This window comes from Oncorhynchus clarkii, chromosome 7, assembly GCF_045791955.1.
Source record: "Oncorhynchus clarkii lewisi isolate Uvic-CL-2024 chromosome 7, UVic_Ocla_1.0, whole genome shotgun sequence".
NCBI classification, from domain to species: Eukaryota; Metazoa; Chordata; class Actinopteri; order Salmoniformes; family Salmonidae; genus Oncorhynchus; species Oncorhynchus clarkii.
In genome coordinates, this window is record NC_092153.1 from 11,068,730 (window position 1) to 11,096,384 (window position 27,655).

Sequence of the window (27,655 nt, forward strand, 5' to 3'; positions counted from 1 at the left end):
ATTTTTTTACTTTAACTATTTGCACATCATTACAACACTGTATATAGACATAATATGACATGTGAAATGTCATATTCAATGTCAACATGTTTCCCATGCCAATAAAGCCACTTGAATTGAATTGAGAGAGAGAGAGCGAGAGAGAGAGAGAGAGAGAGAGAGATGTGCAGAGAGAATATATTATTGCAGAGAGAGAGAGACAGAGAGAGAGGGACAGTGAACATATATTATTGCAGAGAAATTGAATATTTGTATTGAGCAAAAAACTGAAACAGTACAGATTGCGGTATATATACTGAATATTCTACATTTATATATTATCTATGGACTAAGACCATTTTCCCCTACAGATAGCTCTTGAAATTAAAGGTTAACACTTTTCTACAACCAAGAGAATGAATGATGTGGAGTTTCTGCTTGTATCTGAACCAAAGCAGTATGCTTTGACAGTTTAACTTTGTGATCAGGCAGATCATGGAGATGGCACCGATAGAGATGGCAGCTTCGCTTCAGGTCCTTAGGAAACTGTGCAGTATTTTGTTTTTATATGTATTATTTCTTACATTGTTAGCTCTGAAAATCTCAAGTGTTATTACATACAGCCGGGAATAAGTATTGGATATAAGAGAGACGTCAACTTACCAGCACAACCAGCACTGTCACGTTCTGACCTTTATTTCCTTTGTTTTGTCTTTATTTAGTATGGTCAGGGCGTGAGTTGGGATCGGCAGTCTATGTTTGTTTTTCTATGTTTGGTTTCTGTTTCGGCCTAGTATGGTTTTCAATCAGAGGCAGGTGTCGTTAGTTGTCTCTGATTGACAATCATACTTAGGTAGCCTGGGTTTCACTGTTGGTTTGTGGGTGTTTGTTTCCGTGTCAGTGTTTGTCGCCACACGGTACTGTTTTGGTTTCGTTTCTTCACGTTTCTTTTGTTATTTCTTATTCAGTGTTCAGTGCTTTCTTTGATTAACGTTATGGACACTTACCATGCTGCATCTTGTTCCGATCCTTACTCCTCTTCAGACAAAGAGGAGATCTGCCGTTACACAGCACTACGACCAGGAATACGACTTTCCCAAGCGGATCCTTTGTCTGCACCTCACAGGGCATTTGATCTGATTCCAGAGGCTGACCAAAAACAATGCCATCGGAGGGGAGGGTGCCGAACGGTCTTCTAGTGAGGCTTTGGATGCGCGCACACCAACCACCGCTTCTGAGATTATGTCCAGTCCCTAGTTAACAAAGTCAACGAAATTAGGACAAGAGTTGCTTTCCAAAGAGATATCCGGGATTGTAACAAACTCTGTTTCACAGAGACATGGCTAGCTGGGGACATGCTGTCGGAGATTGTACAGCCAACGGGATTTTCAGTGCATCGCGCCAACAGGAACAAACATCTCTCTGGTAAGAACAAGGGCGGGGGTGTATGTTTCATGATTAACAATTCATGGTGTAATTGTAACAACATACAAGAACTCAAGTCCTTTTGTTCACATGAATTCCTCACAATCAAATGCCGACCGTATTATCTCCCAAGAGAACTCTCCTCGGTTATCATCACAGCCGTCTACATCCCCCCACAAGCAGATACCAAGACGGCCATCAAGGAACTTCACTGGACTTTACGCAAACTGGAAACCATATATCCTGAGGGGCATTTATTGTAGCTGTGGATTTTAACAAAGCTAATCTGAGAACAAGGCTACCTAAATTCCAGCAGCATTTTGATTGCATTACACGAGCGAGTAACACACTCAACCACTGCTACTCTAACTTCCGCAATGCATACAAGGCCCTCCCCCTCCCTCCTTTTGGCAAATCTGACCATGACTCCATCATCTTGCTCCCCTCCTATAGGCAGAAACTAAAACAGGAAGCGCCCATGCTTAGGTCTATCCAACACTGGTCTGACCAATCGGATTCCACACTTCAAGATTGCTTCGATCACGTGGACTGGGATATGTTCCCAGTACTCGCTCACCGAGTCAGCGGTAAGGAAGTGTATAGGAGATTTTGTACCCACTCTGACTATTAAAACCTTCCCTAACCAGAAACCTTGGATTGATGGTAGCATTCGCGCAATATTGAAAGCACGTACCACCGCATTTAATCATGGCAAGGCGACTGGAAACATGGCCGAATACAAACATTGTAGTTATTCCCTCTGTAAGGCAATCAAACAAACAAGTGTCAGTATAGAGACAAAGTAGAGTCGCAATTCAACGGCTCAGACAGGAAAATTACAAAAGGAAAACCAGCCCTGTTGCAGACATTGACGTCTTACTTCCAGACAAATTAAACAACTTCTTTGCGCACTTTGAGGACAATACAGTGCCACCGACACGTCACGCTACCAAAGACTGTGGACTCTCCTTCTCTGTGGCCAACGTGAGTAAAACATTTAAATGTGGCCTCCCGGGTGGCGCAGTGGTTAAGGGCGCTGTACTACAGCGCCAGCTGTGCCATCAGAGTCCCTGGGTTCGCGCCCAGGCTCTGTCGTAACCGGCCGCGACCGGGAGGTCCATGGGGCAACGCACAATCGGCCTAGCGTCGTCCGGGTTAGGGAGGGATTGGTCGGTAGGGATCTCCTTGTCTCATCGCGCACCAGCGACTCCTGTGGCGGGCCGGGCACAGTGCGCGCTAGCCAAGGTTGCCAGGTGCACGGTGTAGCCTCCGACACATTGGTGTGGCTGGCTTCCGGGTTGGACGCGTGCTGTGTTAAGAAGCAGTACGGCTGGTTGGGTTGTGTATCGGAGGACGCATGACATTCAGCCTTCGTCTCTCCCAAGCCCGTACGGGAGTTGTAGCAATGAGACAAGATAGTAGCTACTACAACAATTGGATACCCCGAAATTGGGGAGAAAAAGGGGTAAAAAAAAAAAAAAAAAAAAAAAAAAAAGGCTGCCGGCCTAGAAGGCATCCCTTGCCACGTCCTCAAATCATGTGCAGACCAGCTGGTTGGTGTGTTTCTGGACTTATTCAAATCACATTTCAAATCACATTTATTTATATAGCCCTTCTTACATCAACTGATATCTCAAAGTGCTGTACAGAAACCCAGCCTAAAACCCCAAACAGCAAGTAATGCAGGTGTAGGAGCACGGTGGCTAGGAAAAACTCCCAAGAAAGGCCAAAACCTAGGAAGAAACCTAGGTTTTGCACTCCAGCAGGTGTATCACGCACTCCAGCAGGTGTATCTCACTGGTCATCCCTAAAGCCAAAACCTCATTTGGCCGCCTTTCCTTCTAGTACTCCTTCCAGTACTGGAACGAATTGCAAAAATCTCTGAAGATGGAGACTTTTATCTCCCTCACCAACTTTAAACATCTGCTATCTGAGCAGCTAACCGATCGCTGCAGCTGTACATAGTCCATCGGTATATAGCCCACCCAATTTACCTACCTCATCCCCATACTGTTTTTATTTTATTTACTTTTCTGCTCTTTTGCACACCAGTATCTCTACCTGTTAATCTGATCATTTATCTCCAGTGTTAATCTGCTAAATTGTAATTATTAATTATTGCCTAATTATTGCCTATGCCTTTTGCACACAATATATATAGATTATTGTTTTTCTACTATGTTATTGACTTGTTTATTGTTTACTCCATGTGTAACTCTGTGTTGTTGTATGTTCACACTGCTATGCTTTATCTTGGCCAGGTCAACAAGCCTACCTGGTTAAATAAAGGTGAAATAAAATACAAATAAAAGAGGAACCAGGCTATGAGGGGTGGCCAGTCCTCTTCTGGCTGTGCCGGGTGGAGATTATAACAGAACATGGCCAATATGTTCAAATGTTCATAAATGACCAGCATGGTCAAATAATAATAATCACAGTAGTTGTCCAGGGTGCATCAAGTCAGCACCTCAGGAGTAAATGTCAGTTGGCTTTTCATAACCGATCATTAAGAGTATCTCTACCGCTCCTGCTGTCTCTAGAGAGTTGAAAACAGCAGGTGTGGGACAGGTACCACGTCCGGTGAACAGGTCAGGGTTCCATAGCCGCAGGCAGAACAGTTGATACTGGAGAGCAGCACGGCCAGGTGGACTGGGGACAGCAAGGAGTCATCATGCCAGGTAGTCCCGAGGCATGGTCCTAGGGCTCAGGTCCTCCGAGAGAGAGAAAGAAAGAGAGAATTAGAGAGAGCATACTTAAATTCACACAGGACACCGGATAAGACAGGATAAGTACTCCAGATATAACAGACTGACCTTAGCCCCCCGACACATAAACTACTGCAGCATAAATACCGGAGGCTGACACAGGAGGGGTCAGGAGACACTGTTGCCCCATCCCATGATACCCCCGGACAGGGCCAAACAGGCAGGACATAACCCCACCCATTTTGCGAAAGCACAGCCCCCACAGAGGGATATCTTCAACCGCCAACTTACCATCCTGAGACAAGGCCGAGAATAGCCCACAAAGATCTCCGCCACGGCACAACCCAAGGGGGAGCGCGAACCCAGACAGGAAGATCACGTCAGTGACTCAACCCACTCAAGTGACGCACCCCTCCTAGGGACGTCATGGAAGAGCACCAGTAAGCCAGTGACTCAGCCCCTATAATAGGGTTAGAGGCAGAGAATCCCAGTGGAGAGAGGTGAACTGGCCAGGCAGAGCCAGCAAGGGCGGTTCGTTGCTCCAGAGCCTTTCCGTTCACCTTCACACTCCTGGGCCAGACTACACTCAATCATATGACCCACTGAAGAGATGAGTCTTTAGTAAAGACTTAAAGGTTGAGACCGAGTCTGTGTCTCTCACATGGGTAGGCAGACCATTCCATAATCATGGAGCTCTATAGGAGAAAGCCCTGCCTCCAGCTGTTTGCTTAAAAATTCTAGGGACAATTAGGAGGCCTGCGTCTTGTGACCGTAGCGTACGTGTAGGTATGTACGGCAGGACCAAATCGGAAAGATAGGTAGGAGCAAGCCCATGTAATGCTTTGTAGGTTAGCAGTAAACCTTGAAATCAGCCCTTGCCTTAACAGGAAGCCAGTGTAGGGAGGCTAGCACTGGAGGAACATGATCAAATGTTTTGGTTCTAGTCAGGATTCTAGCAGCCGTATTTAGCACTAACTGAAGTTTATTTAGTGCTTTATCCGGGTAGCTGGAAAGTAGAGCATTGCAGTAGTCTAACCTAGAAGTAACAAAAGCATGGATTCATTTTTCTGCATCATTTTTGTACAGAAAGTTTTTGATTTTTGCAATGTTACGTAGATGGAAAAAAACTGTCCTTGAAACAGTCTTGATATGTTCGTCAAAAGAGAGATCAGGGTCCAGAGTAACGCCAAGGTCCTTCACAGGTATATTTGAGACGACTGTACAACCATCAAGATTAATTGTCAGATTCAACAGAAGATCTCTTTGTTTCTTGCGACCAAGAACAAGCATCTCTGTTTTGTCCGAGTTTAAAAGTAGAAAGTTTGGGTCCTCCCGGGTGGCGCAATGGTCTAGGGCACTAGCTGTGCTAGCTGTGCCACCAGAGACTCTGGGTTCGCGCCCAGGCTCTGTCGCAGCCGGCCGCGACCGGGAGGTCTGTGGGCCGGTAGGGATATCCTTGTCTCATCGCGCACAAGTGACTCCTGTGGTGTGCCGGACGCAGTGCACGCTAACCAGGTCGCCAGATGCACGGTGTTTCCTCTGACACATTGGTGCGGCTGGGTTCCGGGTTGGACGCGCGCTGTGTTAAGAAGCAGTGCGGCTTGGTTGGGTTGTGTTTCGGAGGACGCATGGCTTTCGACCTTCGTCTCTCCCGAACCCGTACGGGAGTTGTAGTGATGAGACAAGATGGTAACTATTAACAATTGGGGAGAACAGGGGGTAAAAAAAAAAAAGTAGAAAGTTTACAGCCACTTCCTGAAACACACGAGGGCAATTTTGGGGCTTCACCATGTTTCATTGAAATGTACAGTCATTGTCATTGAAATTAACATTATGTTTTTCGAATGACATCCCCAAGAGGTAAAATATATAGTGAAACAATAGTGGTCCTAAAGCGGAACCTTGAGGAACACCGAAATTTACAGTTGATTTGTCAGAGGACAAACCATTTACAGAGACAAACTGATATCTTTCTGACAGATAAGATCTAATCCAGGCCAGGAATTGTCCGTGTAGACCAATTTGGGTTTCCAATCTCTCCAAAATAATGTGGTGATCGATGGTATCAAAAGTAGCACTAAGGTCTAGGAGCACGAGGACAGATGCAGAGCCTCGGTCTGACGCCATTAAAAGGTCATTTACCACCTTCACAAGTGCAGTCTCAGTGCTATTCAATCAATCCCAGTCTGCTGTCCCCACATGCTTCACGATGGCCACCATTGTTCCTGTTCCCAAGAAAGCTAAGGTTACTGAACTAAATTACTATTGCCCCGTAGCACTCACTTCTGTCATCATGAAGTGCTTTGAGAGACTAGTCAAGGATCATATCACCTCCACCCTACTAGTCACCCTAGACCCACTCCAATTTGCTTACCGCCCCAATAGGTGCACAGACGATGCAATCGCCATCACACTGCACACTGAGTACCTATGTAAGAATGCTGTTCATTGCCTACAGCTCAGCATTCAACACCATAGTACCCTCCAAACTCATCATTAAGCTTGAGACCCTGGGTCTCGACCCCGCCCTGGGTCCTGGACTTCCTGACGTGCCGCCCCCAGGGGGTGAATGTCGGAAACAACATCTCCACTCCGCTGATCCTCAACACTGGGGCCCCACAAGAGTGAGTTCTCAGCCCACTCCTGTACTCCCTGTTCACCCATGACTGCATAGCCATGCACGCCTCTAACTCAATCATCAAGTTTGCTGACGACACTACAGTGGTAGGCTTGATCACCAACAACGACGATACGGCCTACAGGGAGGAGGTGAGAGACAGGGAAGGGTAGTTAGGTACCTCCAGAACCCTACAGAGACAGGGAAGGGTAGTCAGGTAGCTCCAGAACCCTACAGAGACAGGTATTATGAGGCAGCTAGCTCCAGAATCCTATGGTCGTGTAGGTAGGTGGCTCCATCCAGGTCCAGCTACATCTCTAGCCAGTCCCTGAGGATAACCTACAATACAGTACCTACTCTATGTGTGTGTCTGTGTCTGTGGATGTCTGTAGTCATCTCAAAGAAGACATTACAATCAGATAAATCCATAACTGGTTACATCAAAGGTAATGTGTGGTATGAATTTCCTGTTTGAATCTCACCAAGCAGTCCATTATTAATATTCTGCCTCGCAGTCAATACCAATGGATTTAGGAAACTCTGAATACATATTGTGTTTGGCCTATCATTGGTCAATGTTGAGTCCACTATGGTACTACTATGAGTTCTCATCAAAGCAAAGTACTGCTCAGTTTCTCTCTTTCGGTTATCAGAGTTATGGTCACCCTCCTGCCAAAACGCTGTTCACAGACTTTTTGTACCCTTTTCATGCCTGCCTCATGTTGGGACTAATCATTTTCGGGAACGACTGTGTTTTCTTTTTCATGTCGTGATTAAACAAAATATTCAATGCATATTTCATAAAGAAAAAGGTAATTAACATAATGAGATTTTCCGCGAGCGGAGCCCAGCTCTTGCTCCCGCCAGGGAAACATTTCATGGATCGAGGCTCTAGTTTGAGTTCGTAACTAACGAGTTTTGGTGTCACGATTTGGTCTCGGCTCTCTCTTCGAATGGGGACGGTGTCGTGGTTTGGCTCATTAGTCATGAATTGAGACGGCACCACATTATCACTGCATGATGGAGAGTCATTTCACACAGTCACCAGAGAATAGGCTTTAATGTGTCAATTGAGAACCATTGACTCCCAAATGTCATCCATTTTGCTCCAAAGATGTTATTTTTCACGAAGACTGTGTATGGTACATCAATGACCTTTTTCAGTCCTGCTTTTGTCTCACCAAGATGCAGTTGCAAAGCGGTATGGACCATGCCAAATTGTTGCAACACTGGATAGAAAGACACAGGTATCCCCCCAAATAGATTTAGTGAAGGCTGTTTGTACCTGATGATAAATTAACAGATTCAACTGCTGTTCTTTAATGAGCAAGCAGACTAGACTGGCAACACATACAGGAAACACCACACAGTGTACCTACACCTCTGACTACTACCTACTCTACAGCTGCCGTGTTGTTTTGTGCCAGAATTCATTCCCCTATAAGAGTTTCTCCCTGACCGTTTTCAGACTCAGACTGAGTGTTCATACTCTTACTACTCTTAAAAAAAGTATCTTAGATATGAGGACATTCCAATGCCACTTTGAAGAGGGTGCCCAATTAAGCACTAATGATCATGGGATGGCCCTAAGTGCAGATCTTCTGTTACTTCTCGCTAGGCCTAATTGGGGCTGGTGTATTCCAATGGGGGTCGAAACAGACTGGAAACCAGTATCTTCACAATGGTGAATCATCTGTGACCTCTCATAGCTACAATTTTATCATCGCTGCAGTATCAAACAAGTGTTCATTAATTATGCATATCTACAGTAGAACATGGGGGGGGGGGGGGGGGGAGATAATTGCTGATCAGAAGAAGATTTTACTTGTCTCATAGGAAGTATGTTACATAAGAAACCTTCCATTAATGATCAGTTTGAATTCAGGTCTAAGGGAAGACCCAACTAGTTTTGTCATTGTACTAGATTGCTTTTGTCCCTTCTTATAACTGTTATATGCACCGTGCATGTGTTCATGTGCTGTTTAATGTACAGCTGACCTCTTTAGCTGAAGCATTCGCTGCAGACCCTGACCTTTACATTGTGAATAATGAGCATGATTAGTCATTACTTTTGGTAAATATGACACGTGAAGCTATAGAAGCAGATAAAAAGCCGAACACTCTATTGGACAGAGAACATTAGTTGACAAGAAGGATAACAAGAACAACTCTTAAATTGACCAACAGCAGCAAGATAATCCTGCAGCAACAGAAAATGTGAATTATTGTGTGGATTATAAAAACATTTAAATTAAAAATGTATCTTTTTTTAGAGGGTGATACATTTTTAGTTAGGGCAAATCAAGTCTGCAAACTTTAGAATCCCTTTTAAACCTTGAATACACTACAACTTTTAATTTCCTGCTGTGATCAAATTAAGATTCAACATTCAACCCACTTCCTGGGTTCCTACCTCCTCCTTTGTAAAGCCTATTTATATTGCCTCTGCTTCTTACGGTATATATTGCCACCACCACCACCACCACCAGTTATTTGCCTCTGGGTTAAAGGCTTTGAACAACAATGACAGATAAATACAAATACAGATTTCAGCGATGCCATATGTCGTACCCAAGAGTATGTTTCATTGCAGCGCGGATACATTTTTAAAAGTTTATGGTAAATAGGCTGGCACTTCACAGAATATGGATATTAGATGTATTCTCTTGGTGTAGTCTGAGAATACACGAAGACTAAACCAAACGTAGCCACTTTAAATGCATCTGGAGCGCATGCAAGTTGGAATCCGGGCGGATGAAAAACGAGCGTCCTGTCAAACGCAGCTTGGTACGATTAAGCTCATCATGACAGGATAGCACTTCCAGTCACACACTACATATTTCCCCTTGTCCTCCCTCTGTTGCTGGCTTGATCCATCTCACTCAACATCGAGGTTGCAGGAAATTCACCAATGGATTATTTATAGGTATTTTGTTCTGCTGTGATGAGTCGTCGCAACAATCTGACATATGTAAATAGCTGCTAAGATATCCGTGAACGGTACTGAAGCCCTTCCCTACATAGCAGGGAATAAACCTGGGGTTTGGGGTAAATACCCATCCAACCTGAATCCGTGTTCACACTGTAGCACAGCCAGTCTAGTCACTGACGTGCTTGGTCCATAAGGTAGTGAAGCCGCTAGCTGGGATTAAAAATGGTTGCCAGGGTAAAGTTTTGAAGTAGATGGATGTTTGAGGCTTTTGGAGAAGGGGATATCCTTTAACAGTTTCCCTCTGTCTACTGCTTCAGCTTCCATACTGTGTCTGCACTGTGTTCTCCTCTCACTCTTCAACGCTGCGCTCGGGTTTACGAAGACATTTTGAAAAGTATATGGCTCAACGGACAAATGTCAGAAGTGTGGAAATGAATTGTAATGTGTGTTTTCTTTTTGTTTTCCAGCACCTCTGACAGACAAGCCTCCAAAGATCCTGTTCCCCTCAGAAAGCAAACTCAGCATCCTGGAGCTGCAGTTAGGTAAGACACCAGCGGGTTTATGTTCCCTAACAAGCACTGTCTCTGTGTGCTACTTTAACCAAAGATAGGGTCACTATTAGTACCACAGTAATGTTTTACCTTAGCAGATCATTTTACAAGGGGATATTTGCATTGATTCAAGATGGGTAGGCTTTACACTCAGTTTAGCCTGCTGTGAATAGAAAACCACCCAGTGTGGTTGTTACTGAGATTACTGGGACAACTTAAACTGAGTGTACAGAAACTGCTATTTCCATGACATAGACTGACCAGGTGAATCCAGATGGAAGCTATGATCCCGTATTGATGTCACCTGTTAAATCCACTTAAAACAGTGTAGATGAAGCAGAGGAGACAGGGTAAATAATGATTTTTAAGCCTTGAGACAATTGAGACATGGATTGTGTCTGTGTGCCATTCAGAAGGTGAATGGGCAAGACAAAACAGTTAAGTGCCTTTGAACAGAATATGGTAGTAGGTGCCAGGAGCACCGGCTTGAGTGTGTCAGTTTCCCGTGTGTATCAAGAATGTCTAGCACCTAAAGGACATCCAGCCAACTTGACACAACTGTGGGAAGTATTGGAGTCGTGTTGTATTCGGTGCATGTGACTAATAAACTTTGATTTGATTTGAGTCAACATGGGCAACCCAGTATATATCACACTACTTGAAATGAAAGATGAAATTGCCAGCGATGCTTTATTTGGAAGGTGAAATCAACTTGGACACAGGGAGCACCTGAGAGCTCTGCAGCGATCCGACATGTTCAATTCTGTATGTTCTCTGAATGGCGAAAAGCATCTGATCTGGTTTACCTCAACATACAACATGGACACGGTCTGTGTTTGATCACCTGGATGATATGGGGAATGAACCTTTCTATCATTTAAAATGGGTTGATGTTAGTATTCCTGCTGATGATTGGCCTGGATCGCTACTGGAGTGACTGAGCATGAATGATGCTCTTTAGTGTGCCTAACCAGCCGCTCATCACAGGGATACATGGGATACTTCCTGCCGCGCTGTGATTGGCCCAGAGCACAAGCAGCTGCGGAGGGAGAGAAAATGGGTCATGATGGAGGTTTCCCTTTGATGTAAATGTGTCACGGTGATGAACACAGGAGGCGGAGGTACAACGTGGCAATCAGGAAAAGAGGTGCGAGTCATTATGTGGTTTATCAGATCAAATGTTTGGGGATGGAGGGTGATTCTACGCAGTCCATTCACTGACAGTGCTTAGGCCAGAAGTTTATATGCTATACTGAGCAACTAAGGCAGCAGTCAAATTACAGATTAGATTTTTTTTACTTCCCTGAAAGTGTCTGCATTTTCTGACTGAGAAAGTTCACAGGAAATTCTGTAGACACTGTTGATCTCCTCTGTATCCAAACATGTTTGAACATGGAAGAGATCAGGTTTTGAACTACAGTGTATCTGGATTGGTGGGGGTCCTGTTTTCATGCTCACCCATGCTTTCATATGGTTTCCCAGTCACATATTCATAATACATGTGGGGGAGCCTGTTTGAAGTTCCAGCTATACAAAATCCTGTCACTTACTCTCATCGTCACGGTAACATGTTCATGTCACCACCTCAGAAAGGGTAGTAAGTCAGGGGGTAGAAAGTGGAGAGAGGGGTTGGAGAGGGAAGGAGAGGGGGTGGAGAGGGGAGAGAGGGGTTGGAGAGGAGAGAGAGGGGAGAGAGGGGTTGGAGAGGGAAGTGAAGGGGTAGAAAGTGGAGAGAGGGGAGTGAAGGGGTAGAGATGGGAGGGTGGGAGAGGGTATAGAGGGGAGGTTGGGAGTGGGGTTGGAGAGGGGAGTGAGAGGGGGTAGAGAGGGGAAAGAGGGTAGAGAGGGGAGAGAGGGGGTAGAGAGGGTGTAGAGGGGAGGGGGTGGAGAGGGGGTGGACGGGGAGAGAGGGGGTAGAGGGGGTATAGAGAGGGTGCAGAGTGAAGAGAGTGGGTGGAGAGAGGGAATGGAGAGGGGAGAGGGGATGTATAGGAGGTGGAGAGAGGGGGTGGAGAGGGGAGAGAGGGGAGAGAGAGTGGATTGAGAGGGGAGAGAGAGGGAGTGGAGAGCGGGGATGGAGGGGGTGGAGAGGGGATAGAGAGAAGAGAGAGGGGAATGTTTAATATTCATTCCCTCATAAAATATATAAACATAAATGGTTACAGTTGACAGTTAATTTGGTGAGCACGAGAGGAGGAAAAGAAGAGAGGAGGAGGGATGGAGAAAGGGAAAAATAGAGAGAGGAGGAGTGAGGGAGAGAGAGAGTAGGAGTGAAGGAGGGAAGGAAGGATGATGAGAGATGGAGGAAACGAGAGGAGAGTAATGGGGGGAGAGGAGAAATGACAGAAGAGACAGCAGGGAGGAAGGGAGAGGAGAGATGGAGAAAGAGGAGAAGGAATGGAGGAGGACAGGAGATGAAAAGAGAGGGAGCCGTAAACTGCAGGCCCAAATTAATCAACACCTATTTTTTCTCTTACCATTTCACAATCGATTCCCTAATAGTTATTTAATTAAAATGTGTTGTATAAATACTTGCTGTGGCCCTGGGTGGGCAGCATTACTGTGTCTCCTCAAGGCCCACCCAGCAGAACAAATCAGATACCTCCTTGTGTCGGTGAGTCTGTTATACCATTAGATGCATTATGTTCACAGTGTTGCATTGTGGGACTGTATCCTCCTCGCTAGCGCACTCTAGGTGTGTTATCATGAGAGATTTCGTTAGCAGAGGAAAATGGTGAACCTGTATTGACCTTTGGCAGCCTAAAGAAGTGATGACATGTTTGCCTGCTAATGTAAATAACATCTCACTCTGTCTAAAAGTAGACCAAACAAAAAGTCATGTGTTTCACCTTGGTCCTGATCTGGTGTCTGTATTTTCCCAAGGATGGATGTTTCATAATGCTTTTATCATAATGCTCTTAATGTAGTCAGTGAGTACAACACTGTACAGTACCTTCTATCCAAAGAGTCCCCATTTAGGAGCACTCCCCCACCCCCACCCCTTCATAAAGAGCAGCACCCTCCCACACCCCACCCCCACCCCTTCATAAAGAGCAGCACCCTCCCACACCCCACCCCCACCCCTTCATAAAGAGGGGCACCCTCCCACTCCCCCACACCTACCCCTTAAAAAAGGGCAGCACCCTCCCACACCCCACCCCCACCCCTTCATAAAGAGGGGCACCCTCCCACCCCCCACCCCCACCCCTTCATAAAGAGGGGCACCCTCCCACACCCCACGCCCACCCCTTCATAAAGAGGGGCACCCTCCAACCCCCCACCCCCACCCCTTCATAAAGAGGGGCTCCCTCCCACTCCCCCACACCTACCCCTTAAAAAAGGGCAGCACCCTCCCACACCCCACCCCCAAACCCTTCATAAAGAGCAGCGCCCTCCAACTCCCCACCCCTTCATAAAGACGAGCACCCTCCCACTCCCCCACCCCTTCATGAAGAGGAGCACCCTCCCACCCCCACCCCTTCTTAAAGAGGAGCACCCTCCCACCCCCACCCCTTCATAAAGAGGGGCACCCTCCCACCCCCCACCCCCACCCCTTCATAAAGAGCAGCGCCCTCCAACTCCCCACCCCTTCATAAAGACGAGCACCCTTCCACTCCCCCACCCCTTCATGAAGAGGAGCACCCTCCCACCCCCACCCCTTCTTAAAGAGGAGCACCCTCCCACCCCCACCCCTTCATATAGAGGAGCATCCTCCCCACCCCTTCATAAAGAGGAGCACCCTCCCACCCCCCCACCCCCTGCCATTCATAAAGGGGAGCACCCTCCCACTCCCCCACACCTTCATAAAGAGGAGCATCCTCCCACCCCCCCACCCCTTCATAAAGAGGAGCACCCTCCCACCCCCACCTCCTCATAAAGAGGAGCACCCTCCCACTCCCCCACCCCTTCATAAAGAGGAGCACCCTCCCACCCCTGCCCCTTCAAAAAGAGGAGCACCCTCACACCCCTACCCCTTCATTAAGAGGAGCACCCCCCCACTACCCCACCCCTTCATAAAGAGGAGCACCCTACCACCCCCCCACCCCTTCAAAAAGAGGAGCACCCTCCCACCCCCGCCCCTTCATAAAGAGGAGCACCCCCCCACTCCCCCACCCCTTCATAAAGAGGAGCACCTTCCCACCCCCTTCCCTTCATAAAGAGGAGCACCCTCCCACCCCCACCCCTTCATAAAGAGGAGCACCCTCCCACCCCCACCCCTTCTTACAGAGGAGCACCCCCCCACTCCCCCACCCCTTCACTAAGAGGAGCACCCCCCCCACCCCTTCATAAAGAGGAGCACCCCCCCACTCCCCCACCCCTTCATAAAGAGGAGCACCTTCCCACCCCCTTCCCTTCATAAAGAGGAGCACCCTCTCACTCCCCCACCCCTTCATAAAGAGGGGTGCCCTCCCACCCCCACCCCTTCATAAAGAGGAGCACCCTCCCACCCCCACCCCTTCATAAAGAGGAGCACCCCCCACCCCACCCCTTCATAAAGAGCAGCACCCTCTCACTCCCCCACCCCTTCATAAAGAGGAGCACTCTCCCTCCCCCACCCCTTCATAAAGAGGAGCACCCTCTCACTCCCCCACCCCTTCATAAAGAGGAGCACTCTCCCTCCCCCACCCCTTCATAAAGAGGTGCACCCTCTCACTCCCCCACCCCTTCATAAAGAGCAGCACCCTCCCACCTCCACCCCTTCATAAAGAGGTGCACCCTCTCCCACCCCTTCATAAAGAGGAGCACCCTTCCCCACCCCTTCATAAAGAGGAGCACTCTCCCCCACCGCTTCATAAAGAGCAGCACCCCCCCACCCCTGTCCCTTCATAAAGAGCAGCACCCTCCCCCACCCCTTCATAAAGAGGAGCACCCTCCCAATCCCCCAACCCTTCATAAAGAGGAGCACCGCCCCCCACCCCCACCCCTTAATAAAGAGGAGCACACTCCCACTACCTCACCCGTTCTTAAAGAGGGAAACAGTAATTCCCTCTGCTAAAGTTTGCACAGTGCCTCACTGAATGTAATGGTAAACGATGCTCCTTACTGTCCTCCAAACCCAGTAGATGTGATCACTCTTGTGGAAAATAATTAGTCTTGCATTATTACGGTGGCTGGACTGGCGCCCATCAGCACACAAGGGCAACAAGGATCTCATCTTTCACCTCCATCCCCCATCTCCTCCCCCTCCTCTCCTTTTTTACCACCATGCCCCCATCTCCTCCCCCTCCTCTCCTCCTTCACCACCATCCCCTCATCTCCTCCCTCCTTCTCTCCTCCTTCACCACCATCCCCTCATCTCCTCCCCATCCTCTCCTCTTTCACCTGCATCCTCCACCTCCTCCCCATCCTCTCCTCCTTCAACACCATCCTCCATCTCCTCCCCATCCTCTCCTCCTTCACCACCATCTCCCATCTCCTCCCCATCCTCTCCTCCTTCACCACCATGCCCCCATCTCCTCCCCATCCTCTCCTCCTTCACCACCATCCCCCATCTCCTCCCCATCCTCTCCTCCTTCACCACCATCCCCCATCTCCTCCCCATCCTCTCCTCCTTCACCACCATCCCCCATCTCCTCCCCATCCTCTCCTCCTTCACCACCATCCCCCATCTCCCCCCCATCCTCTCCTCCTTCACCACCATCTCCCATCTCCTCCCCCCTTCTCTCTGCTCCCTCAGTGTAAGAGAGGAAGGTCTCCTCAGAGATAACAATGCAGCCTCAGTGACAGAGAGAGGAGCTAGCTTGCCTCAGACACACACACACACACACACACACACACACACACACACACACACACACACACACACACACACACACACACACACACACACAGCTGGTCATTTCTAAATGATGTTGGTCCTTTGTGGAGCTGACTGGGTGGGTGACATCCTCTGGTCTCATTGTCCTCCACCAGGCTGACATTTCATCTGTGTCTGATGGAATTGAGGCCTGTGTCTGTCACAGAACAAACAGCGACCACTCAACCAGGCCAGCTGTGTTGCCTGTGTGTTGGTCTCCCAAATGGCACCCTATTCCCATTGTAGTGCACTACTTTAGACCAGAGCCCCTCCTCTCTCTCTAAGCACTGGTCAAAAGGAGTCCACTTTAGAAGGACTAGGGTGTCATTTGGGAGACCAACACACAGGCAACACAGCTGGCCTGGTTGAGTGGTCGCTGTGTGTTCTGGTCTGACTGACACAGGCCTCACTTCCATCAAAAAGGAGAAAAAGGAGGAGAGGAATGGGAGGAGATGGGGTGTCATTTGGCCTAGCAAAATGTCATTGAAAAGACGGCTATGCCCGGCAGTCTACGTTCAGTTTTGAAAGTTGAAAAGACATATTTTTCATGTCATTTAGGTTTGGATAGAACTTCAATTATTTATTTTTTCAATGTACTTGCAGGCTATACATATAGACGCAGTATAGAAAATTGGTCTATGAACAATTTTATTAACAATCGTACATCACTTCAGTATTTACACACAGTATTTATTTACATCATTCACGGACTAATTGTCTTTATTCCACTACTGAAGAAGCATGACTCTAATGATCTTATTTCATATTTTGAGCATCCAGCTTGACAAAAGATACATGCTGCATTATTTCGTGCCTCAATATTAAGTGAATTAATGGTGCAACCAACTGATTAATTGTTTTACAATTATATTGTGTACAAATAATGGAGTAAACAGTCTTATATTTTGGGTTGGACATTGCATCCTATTCTTACTCTTTAAATCAATGGCATCAACATCCTGCAAGACCAATTAACCCAATCAACCGACCAATCAACCGACCAATCAACCGACCAATCAACCGACCAATCAACCGACCAATCAACCGGATCTTGCAAAACAAATGAACAAATATATGCAAAAGCAACACATATCTTGGTCCATGTTAGTATGAAATACAGTATAAATTCAGTATGTATCTTCCACTATGTCAAAAGTGTGTATGGTATGTACGTTTATTAACACTTGGCATTAGGTTTTGATGTAGGAAAGTCACATTGTGCTCGCATTACGTTCAGATCTGCCATGATGGGCATTGAATTTAACGTAGTCTCAACGCAAATCAGGCATAGGCAATGTAAAGGGATGGGGTCATTTGGGGGGCGTGGCTTTCTGATATTTATTCATTTATATTTTATTCATATATATTTTCCCAGCATGCATTACAGCAGCTCTGACAGGGGGAAAGACATCAGGGTCGTGATCATTAGGCAACAAACAGAAGAAAATAGCGAGACTACACATCAATCAAATGTATTTATTAAACCATTTTTACATCAGCCGATGTCACAAAGTGCTATATAGAAACCCAGCCTACAACCCCAAACAGCAAACAATACAGATGTAGAAGCACGGTGGCAAGGAAAAACTCCCTAGAAAGGCAGGAACCTAGGAAGAAACCTAGAGAGGAACCAGACTCTGAGGGGTGGCCAGTCCTCTTCTGGCTATGCCGGGTGGAGATTATAACAGTACATGGCCAAGATGTTCAAATGTTCATAGATGACCAGCAGGGTCAAATAATAATCATCACAGTGGTTGTAGAGGGTGCAACAGTGTCAGCACCTCAGGAGTAAATGTCAGTTGGCTTTTCATAGCCGATCATTCAGAGTTAGAGACAGCAGGTGCGGTAGAGAGAGCGAGTCTAAAACAGCAGGTCTGTGACATGTAGCACATCCGGTGAACAGGTCAGTGTTCCATAGCTGCAGGCAGAACAGTTGAAACTGGAGCAGCAGCACGGCCAGGTGGACTGGGGACAGCAAGGAGTCATCAGGCCAGGTAGTCCTGAGACATGGTCCTAGGGCTCTGGTCCTCCGAGAGAAGAGAAGGAGAAAGAGAAAGAAAGAGAGAAAGACTTAAATTAAATTGCACAACAGCTTTTTCTAACATTTTTGAAAGGAATGGGAGATTTGATATAGGCCGATAGTTTTTTATATTTTCTGGGTCAAGGTTTGGCTTTTTCAAGAGAGGCTTTATTACTGCCACTTTTAGTGAGTTTGGTACACATCCGGTGGATAGAGAGCCGTTTATTATGTTCAACATAGGAGGGCCAATCACAGGAAGCAGCTCTTTCAGTAGTTTAGTTGAAATAGGGTCCAGTATGCAGCTTGGTTTAGAGGCCATTACTATTTTCATCAATGTGTCAAGAGATATAGTATTAAAAAACTTGAATGTCTCCCTTGATCCTAGTTCCTGGCAGTGTTGTGCAGACTCAGGACAACTGAGCTTTGGAGAAATGATCTAATGATCATGATCTTTCCGTCAAAGAAGTTCATGAATTTTTCACTGCTGAAGTGAAAGCCATCCTCGCTTGGTGAATGCTGCTTTTTAGTTACATTTTGGATTATTCTTATTCTCCTCATTTAATTGGAAAAATAGGATGATCTTGCAGCAGTGAGGGCTATTCGATACCTCACGGTACTGTCATTCCAAGCTAATCAGAAGACTTCCAGTTTGGTGTAGCGCCATTTCCGTTCCAATTTTCTGGAAGCTTGCTTCAGGGCACGTGTATTTTCTGTATACCAAGGAGCTAGTTTCTTATAACAGTTTTTTTTAGGGGTGTGACTGCACCTAGGGTATTACGCAAGGTTAAATTGAGTTCCTCAGTTAGGTGGTTAACCGATTGTTGCCTTCTGACGTCCTTGGGTACAAAACGCACATTGTCGTTTTTGGTAGAAAAATGTTTTCCATTTCTCAAATGAACACAACCCAGAGGCTGAGAGGTCAGAAAGTAGTGTGAACAGCTCTGATGGTGTGACGTGAGACTGTGCCGTAGTATTGGGGGTGTTAGCTGAGCGTAGCATCACTCAGTAGTCCAACACACAGCAGATCCCGGCTCACACAGAGCTGCTGCTCCAGAGGGGGTTGGCACCTGGACACACAGACGCACACACTCACAACATTGTCATAAATACACATATCATCACAACACTAAAGACTTCGTTGTACACTCACCTGTATAAGTAGTGGTCTCTCCCTGTCTGGAGCCAGGTAGCCCAGAATAATCCTCACCTGTATAAGTAGTGGTCTCTCCCTGTCCTGAGCGAGGTAGCCCAGAATAATCCTCACCTGTATAAGTAGTGGTCTCTCCCTGTCCGGAGCCAGGTAGCCCAGAATAATCCTCACCTGTATAAGTAGTGGTCTCTCCCTGTCCTGAGCCAGGTAGCCCAGAATAATCCTCACCTGTATAAGTAGTGGTCTCTCCCTGTCTGGAGCCAGGTAGCCCAGAATAATCCTCACCTGTATAAGTAGTGGTCTCTCCCTGTCTGGAGCCAGGTAGCCCAGAATAATCCTCACCTGTATAAGTAGTGGTCTCTCCCTGTCTGGAGCCAGGTAGCCCAGGATAATCCTCACCTGTATAAGTAGTGGTCTCTCCCTGTCTGGAGCCAGGTAGCCCAGAATAATCCTCACCTGTATAAGTAGTGGTCTCTCCCTGTCTGGAGCCAGGTAGCCCAGAATAATCCTCACCTGTATAAGTAGTGGTCTCTCCCTGTCCGGAGCCAGGTAGCCCAGGATAATCCTCACCTGTATAAGTAGTGGTCTCTCCCTGTCTGGAGCCAGGTAGCCCAGGATAATCCTCACCTGTATAAGTAGTGGTCTCTCCCTGTCTGGAGCCAGGTAGCCCAGGATAATCCTCACCTGTATAAGTAGTGGTCTCTCCCTGTCCGGAGCCAGGTAGCCCAGAATAATCCTCACCTGTATAAGTAGTGGTCTCTCCCTGTCCGGAGCCAGGTAGCCAAGGATAATCCTCACCTGTATAAGTAGTGGTCTCTCCCTGTCTGGAGCCAGGTAGCCCAGGATAATCCTCACCTGTATAAGTAGTGGTCTCTCCCTGTCCGGAGCCAGGTAGCCCAGAATAATCCTCACCTGTATAAGTAGTGGTCTCTCCCTGTCCGGAGCCAGGTAGCCCAGAATAATCCTCACCTGTATAAGTAGTGGTCTCTCCCTGTCTGGAGCCAGGTAGCCCAGAATAATCCTCACCTAAAAAGTAGTGGTCTCTCCCTGTCCGGAGCCAGGTAGCCCAGGATAATCCTCACCTGTATAAGTAGTGGTCTCTCCCTGTCTGGAGCCAGGTAGCCCAGAATAATCCTCACCTGTATAAGTAGTGGTCTCTCCCTGTCCGGAGCCAGGTAGCCCAGGATAATCCTCACCTGTATAAGTAGTGGTCTCTCCCTGTCTGGAGCCAGGTAGCCCAGGATAATCCTCACCTGTATAAGTAGTGGTCTCTCCCTGTCCGGAGCCAGGTAGCCCAGAATAATCCTCACCTGTATAAGTAGTGGTCTCTCCCTGTCCTGGAGCCAGGTAGCCCAGGATAATCCTCACCTGTATAAGTAGTGGTCTCTCCCTGTCTGGAGCCAGGTAGCCCAGGATAATCCTCACCTGTATAAGTAGTGGTCTCTCCCTGTCCGGAGCCAGGTAGCCCAGAATAATCCTCACCTGTATAAGTAGTGGTCTCTCCCTGTCTGGAGCCAGGTAGCCCAGAATAATCCTCACCTGTATAAGTAGTGGTCTCTCCCTGTCCGGAGCCAGGTAGCCCAGAATAATCCTCACCTGTATAAGTAGTGGTCTCTCCCTGTCTGGAGCCAGGTAGCCCAGAATAATCCTCACCTGTATAAGTAGTGGTCTCTCCCTGTCTGGAGCCAGGTAGCCCAGGATAATCCTCACCTGTATAAGTAGTGGTCTCTCCCTGTCTGGAGCCAGGTAGCCCAGAATAATCCTCACCTGTATAAGTAGTGGTCTCTCCCTGTCCTGGAGCCAGGTAGCCCAGAATAATCCTCACCTGTATAAGTAGTGGTCTCTCCCTGTCCTGGAGCCAGGTAGCCCAGAATAATCCTCACCTGTATAAGTAGTGGTCTCTCCCTGTCCTGAGCCAGGTAGCCCAGAATAATCCTCACCTGTATAAGTAGTGGTCTCTCCCTGTCCTGAGCCAGGTAGCCCAGAATAATCCTCACCTGTATAAGTAGTGGTCTCTCCCTGTCCTGGAGCCAGGTAGCCCAGAATAATCCTCACCTGTATAAGTAGTGGTCTCTCCCTGTCCTGAGCCAGGTAGCCCAGAATAATCCTCACCTGTATAAGTAGTGGTCTCTCCCTGTCCTGAGCCAGGTAGCCCAGAATAATCCTCACCTGTATAAGTAGTGGTCTCTCCCTGTCCTGAGCCAGGTAGCCCAGAATAATCCTCACCTGTATAAGTAGTGGTCTCTCCCTGTCCTGAGCCAGGTAGCCCAGGATAATCCTCACCTGTATAAGTAGTGGTCTCTCCCTGTCCTGAGCCAGGTAGCCCAGAATAATCCTCACCTGTATAAGTAGTGGTCTCTCCCTGTCCTGAGCCAGGTAGCCCAGAATAATCCTCACCTGTATAAGTAGTGGTCTCTCCCTGTCCTGAGCCAGGTAGCCCAGAATAATCCTCACCTGTATAAGTAGTGGTCTCTCCCTGTCCTGAGCCAGGTAGCCCAGAATAATCCTCACCTGTATAAGTAGTGGTCTCTCCCTGTCCTGAGCCAGGTAGCCCAGAATAATCCTCACCTGTATAAGTAGTGGTCTCTCCCTGTCCTGAGCCAGGTAGCCCAGAATAATCCTCACCTGTATAAGTAGTGGTCTCTCCCTGTCCTGAGCCAGGTAGCCCAGGATAATCCTCACCTGTATAAGTAGTGGTCTCTCCCTGTCCTGAGCCAGGTAGCCCAGAATAATCCTCACCTGTATAAGTAGTGGTCTCTCCCTGTCCTGAGCCAGGTAGCCCAGGATAATCCTCACCTGTATAAGTAGTGGTCTCTCCCTGTCCTGAGCCAGGTAGCCCAGAATAATCCTCACCTGTATAAGTAGTGGTCTCTCCCTGTCCTGAGCCAGGTAGCCCAGGATAATCCTCACCTGTATAAGTAGTGGTCTCTCCCTGTCCTGAGCCAGGTAGCCCAGAATAATATAAGTAGTGGTCTCTCCCTGTCCTGAGCCAGGTAGCCCAGAATAATCCTCACCTGTATAAGTAGTGGTCTCTCCCTGTCCTGAGCCAGGTAGCCCAGGATAATCCTCACCTGTATAAGTAGTGGTCTCTCCCTGTCCTGAGCCAGGTAGCCCAGAATAATCCTCACCTGTATAAGTAGTGGTCTCTCCCTGTCCTGAGCCAGGTAGCCCAGGATAATCCTCACCTGTATAAGTAGTGGTCTCTCCCTGTCCTGAGCCAGGTAGCCCAGAATAATCCTCACCTGTATAAGTAGTGGTCTCTCCCTGTCCTGAGCCAGGTAGCCCAGAATAATCCTCACCTGTATAAGTAGTGGTCTCTCCCTGTCCTGAGCCAGGTAGCCCAGGATAATCCTCACCTGTATAAGTAGTGGTCTCTCCCTGTCCTGAGCCAGGTAGCCCAGAATAATCCTCACCTGTATAAGTAGTGGTCTCTCCCTGTCCTGAGCCAGGTAGCCCAGGATAATCCTCACCTGTATAAGTAGTGGTCTCTCCCTGTCCTGAGCCAGGTAGCCCAGGATAATCCTCACCTGTATAAGTAGTGGTCTCTCCCTGTCCTGAGCCAGGTAGCCCAGGATAATCCTCACCTGTATAAGTAGTGGTCTCTCCCTGTCCTGAGCCAGGTAGCCCAGAATAATCCTCACCTGTATAAGTAGTGGTCTCTCCCTGTCTGGAGCCAGGTAGCCCAGGATAATCCTCACCTGTATAAGTAGTGGTCTCTCCCTGTCCTGAGCCAGGTAGCCCAGAATAATCCTCACCTGTATAAGTAGTGGTCTCTCCCTGTCCTGAGCCAGGTAGCCCAGGATAATCCTCACCTGTATAAGTAGTGGTCTCTCCCTGTCCGGAGCCAGGTAGCCCAGGATAATCCTCACCTGTATAAGTAGTGGTCTCTCCCTGTCCTGAGCCAGGTAGCCCAGAATAATCCTCACCTGTATAAGTAGTGGTCTCTCCCTGTCTGGAGCCAGGTAGCCCAGAATAATCCTCACCTGTATAAGTAGTGGTCTCTCCCTGTCCTGAGCCAGGTAGCCCAGGATAATCCTCACCTGTATAAGTAGTGGTCTCTCCCTGTCTGGAGCCAGGTAGCCCAGAATAATCCTCACCTGTATAAGTAGTGGTCTCTCCCTGTCCTGAGCCAGGTAGCCCAGAATAATCCTCACCTGTATAAGTAGTGGTCTCTCCCTGTCCGGAGCCAGGTAGCCCAGAATAATCCTCACCTGTATAAGTAGTGGTCTCTCCCTGTCCTGAGCCAGGTAGCCCAGGATAATCCTCACCTGTATAAGTAGTGGTCTCTCCCTGTCCGGAGCCAGGTAGCCCAGAATAATCCTCACCTGTATAAGTAGTGGTCTCTCCCTGTCCTGAGCCAGGTAGCCCAGGATAATCCTCACCTGTATAAGTAGTGGTCTCTCCCTGTCCTGAGCCAGGTAGCCCAGAATAATCCTCACCTGTATAAGTAGTGGTCTCTCCCTGTCTGGAGCCAGGTAGCCCAGAATAATCCTCACCTGTATAAGTAGTGGTCTCTCCCTGTCCTGAGCCAGGTAGCCCAGGATAATCCTCACCTGTATAAGTAGTGGTCTCTCCCTGTCTGGAGCCAGGTAGCCCAGAATAATCCTCACCTGTATAAGTAGTGGTCTCTCCCTGTCCTGAACCAGGTAGCCCAGAATAATCCTCACCTGTATAAGTAGTGGTCTCTCCCTGTCCGGAGCCAGGTAGCCCAGAATAATCCTCACCTGTATAAGTAGTGGTCTCTCCCTGTCCTGAGCCAGGTAGCCCAGGATAATCCTCACCTGTATAAGTAGTGGTCTCTCCCTGTCCGGAGCCAGGTAGCCCAGAATAATCCTCACCTGTATAAGTAGTGGTCTCTCCCTGTCCTGAGCCAGGTAGCCCAGGATAATCCTCACCTGTATAAGTAGTGGTCTCTCCCTGTCTGGAGCCAGGTAGCCCAGAATAATCCTCACCTGTATAAGTAGTGGTCTCTCCCTGTCTGGAGCCAGGTAGCCCAGGATAATCCTCACCTGTATAAGTAGTGGTCTCTCCCTGTATGGAGCCAGGTAGCCCAGGATAATCCTCACCTGTATAAGTAGTGGTCTCTCCCTGTCCTGAGCCAGGTAGCCCAGGATAATCCTCACCTGTATAAGTAGTGGTCTCTCCCTGTCTGGAGCCAGGTAGCCCAGAATAATCCTCACCTGTATAAGTAGTGGTCTCTCCCTGTCCTGAGCCAGGTAGCCCAGGATAATCCTCACCTGTATAAGTAGTGGTCTCTCCCTGTCTGGAGCCAGGTAGCCCAGAATAATCCTCACCTGTATAAGTAGTGGTCTCTCCCTGTCCTGAGCCAGGTAGCCCAGAATAATCCTCACCTGTATAAGTAGTGGTCTCTCCCTGTCCTGAGCCAGGTAGCCCAGAATAATCCTCACCTGTATAAGTAGTGGTCTCTCCCTGTCTGGAGCCAGGTAGCCCAGGATAATCCTCACCTGTATAAGTAGTGGTCTCTCCCTGTCCTGAGCCAGGTAGCCCAGGATAATCCTCACCTGTATAAGTAGTGGTCTCTCCCTGTCTGGAGCCAGGTAGCCCAGAATAATCCTCACCTGTATAAGTAGTGGTCTCTCCCTGTCTGGAGCCAGGTAGCCCAGAATAATCCTCACCTGTATAAGTAGTGGTCTCTCCCTGTCCTGAGCCAGGTAGCCCAGGATAATCCTCACCTGTATAAGTAGTGGTCTCTCCCTGTCCTGAGCCAGGTAGCCCAGGATAATCCTCACCTGTATAAGTAGTGGTCTCTCCCTGTCTGGAGCCAGGTAGCCCAGAATAATCCTCACCTGTATAAGTAGTGGTCTCTCCCTGTCTGGAGCCAGGTAGCCCAGAATAATCCTCACCTGTATAAGTAGTGGTCTCTCCCTGTCTGGAGCCAGGTAGCCCAGGATAATCCTCACCTGTATAAGTAGTGGTCTCTCCCTGTCCGGAGCCAGGTAGCCCAGAATAATCCTCACCTGTATAAGTAGTGGTCTCTCCCTGTCTGGAGCCAGGTAGCCCAGAAGAATGCTATCTGCCGCACCATGTCTGAGCGCGTGCAGTAGGAGAACACACCCTCCGCCACACCATGTCTGAGCACGTGCAGTAGGAGAACACACCCTCTACCACACCATGTCTGAGCACGTGCAGGAGGAGAACACACCCTCTACCACACCATGTCTGAGCGCGTGCAGGAGGAGAACACACCCTCTACCACACCATGTCTGAGCGCGTGCAGTAGGAGAACACACCCTCTGCCACACCATGTCTGAGCACGTGCAGGAGGAGAACACACCCTCTACCACACCATGTCTAAGGGCGTGCAGGTGGAGAACACACCCTCTGCCACACCATGTCTAAGGGCGTGCAGGTGGAGAACACACCCTCTGCCACACCATGTCTGAGGGCGTGCAGGTGGAGAACACACCCTCTGCCACACCATGTCTGAGCACGTGGAGGAGAAGCGAGGGGCCAGCCCCTCAAACACTAACCCTGCAGAAAGAGACACATAATTATGTAACTCTCCTGATGAATGGAGAAGTGCAGGAGGAACACCATGTTGAATACTGCCTTGCTAACCACTGTGACCCTGAACACAGGTTTTCCTCAGTGCATGGGCCACAAAAGTCAGCGAGCAGTCTTTTCCATCTGGTAACAACACAGTGTATTGACAGTGAGTGACGCACATAGTAACATACATGTTCGATGTAGACAGTTTAAGTTAAAACAGACATAAACAGGCCCTTAATCAGAATGTACTCTACTGCGTTAAATAATTACTATCGTCTGCATTATATCAATTTGACATACAAACAGATGGATGGAGATACAAACCTCTCAGAGCCTGACAGATTCTCTCCAGCACAGTCTAAGGGTGTTTATAAAAGCCAATTAAAAGCTTAGTCCCCCCATAATCAAACAAGTATAATGGCAAAGTTAAGAGCTTGTCAGTGATATATAACCGAATGGAAGAGTTTTTCCTCCTTATGAACATGTTTGGTTCTGGTATCGTATCGTAATCCATGTATCTAGATACGTATCAGATTGTGCTGAAAGGGAACGATTATACCCCTAGGGGATGTATAGCGCTTTGGAATGAAAATCCTTCAAATGTTTCATTTTATGTTTCAACAACTATGCAAAAACCCCAACTGTTACAACATGGCTATGGGCGTAAAAAGAAGACACCTGCACCATGTCAGATATAGAGATGAAATGTATTCCATCTTGAGTTTGCATCCCAATATTACACTTTATATACATCACAGAAGACTGAAATATAACAAAACTGTTATACATAGAAACACCAGATTTTCGGCGGGTTTTGAAATAATGTTTATTAGTTATGAAATTATGAAAATGATTTTATAACATTCCACCCATGAGGCCACTATTCCATCCATGAGGCCACTAGGTCATTTGACTGCAGGAAAAGGCTACCAGTTATACCACTGCCTTGACAATAATATCATTAGCTAACTATTACAGTTGTCACTCATCAATTAAGTGAAGTCTGTTAAGGAGAATGCATAACTCCCTCATCTTTGAACTGCATTTGCCAGACACACACACACACACACACACACACACACACACACACACACACACACACACACACACACACACACACACAGACGAGAGCCAGGGAGAAGCACAAGCGGGAGGGGCAGAGAGGAGGGTGAAGGTTTCAATTAAATTTGGGAGGCTGATTCTACAGATTGACAAGATAATACAAACGGTGCAGTAAGGGCTGTTGTTGTGATCTTATTACCACCACACCGGCAAAATGCCATCAAAAACCACATCAAACACTTGTCACCAAAACAGTATTGTGCTTTCACAACTCACCTCACTGTGATTGATCAATTTGAAGAAAGAAGTTCACCAACAGGTTGAAACTGAGTGGAAACATGGTTGTTGTGGATGTTGTTTCAAAGCCTAACAACGAAATGGACAGAGCTTTGAGTGTGGACTGTATTATTATGCATACTGGATGGACTGGTTACCTTATGCTACACTCCAAACGTTCTATCCATGAGTCTGGGAGAGAATATATAGGCCAAGGAAATGCTATTGGTTCATTGATTGTGCAGGGCGGCTTACAGAGTTAACCTACAATTATAGTGATTTTGTATTTGATTTTGAATAGCCTAGTAATAGGGATTGTTTTTGTCTTACTCCACGCTCTTTCTCTGGCATGTCATGCCATACATGGAAACACTATAGTCAGAGTAAGCAAGGCCCAGGATGGAATTAATTTTGCTTTGTCCGACATGTTGTGCCTATCCTTCAGCAGAAGCAGTACATTATGTGACCACTCCATCAAGAGTACATCCGGTGAACTTCAGGGAATAAAAAGGACCTCTACTGTCCTCTCGACTTTTTAAACACATTTACTGTTCAGTGTCCTTTTCAAAGGCATTGCCTCCAGTGAGTTACCTATGAAAAGCCTTTCCTGTGCATATCATACTGTATAAAT

The 27,655-nt window shown here is 47.6% G+C and overlaps 1 protein-coding gene across 1 annotated transcript in view; it reads left to right on the forward strand.

Annotated features, from left to right (window-relative positions):
* LOC139414081 (interleukin-1 receptor accessory protein-like 1) overlaps positions 1-27,655 on the forward strand; it is a 362,260-nt gene that overhangs the window by 211,016 nt on the left and 123,589 nt on the right. The window contains exon 6 of the mRNA XM_071161964.1: positions 10,126-10,200. Coding sequence (XP_071018065.1) covers positions 10,126-10,200 — 75 coding nt within the window. The remainder of the gene's footprint in view (positions 1-10,125; positions 10,201-27,655) is intronic.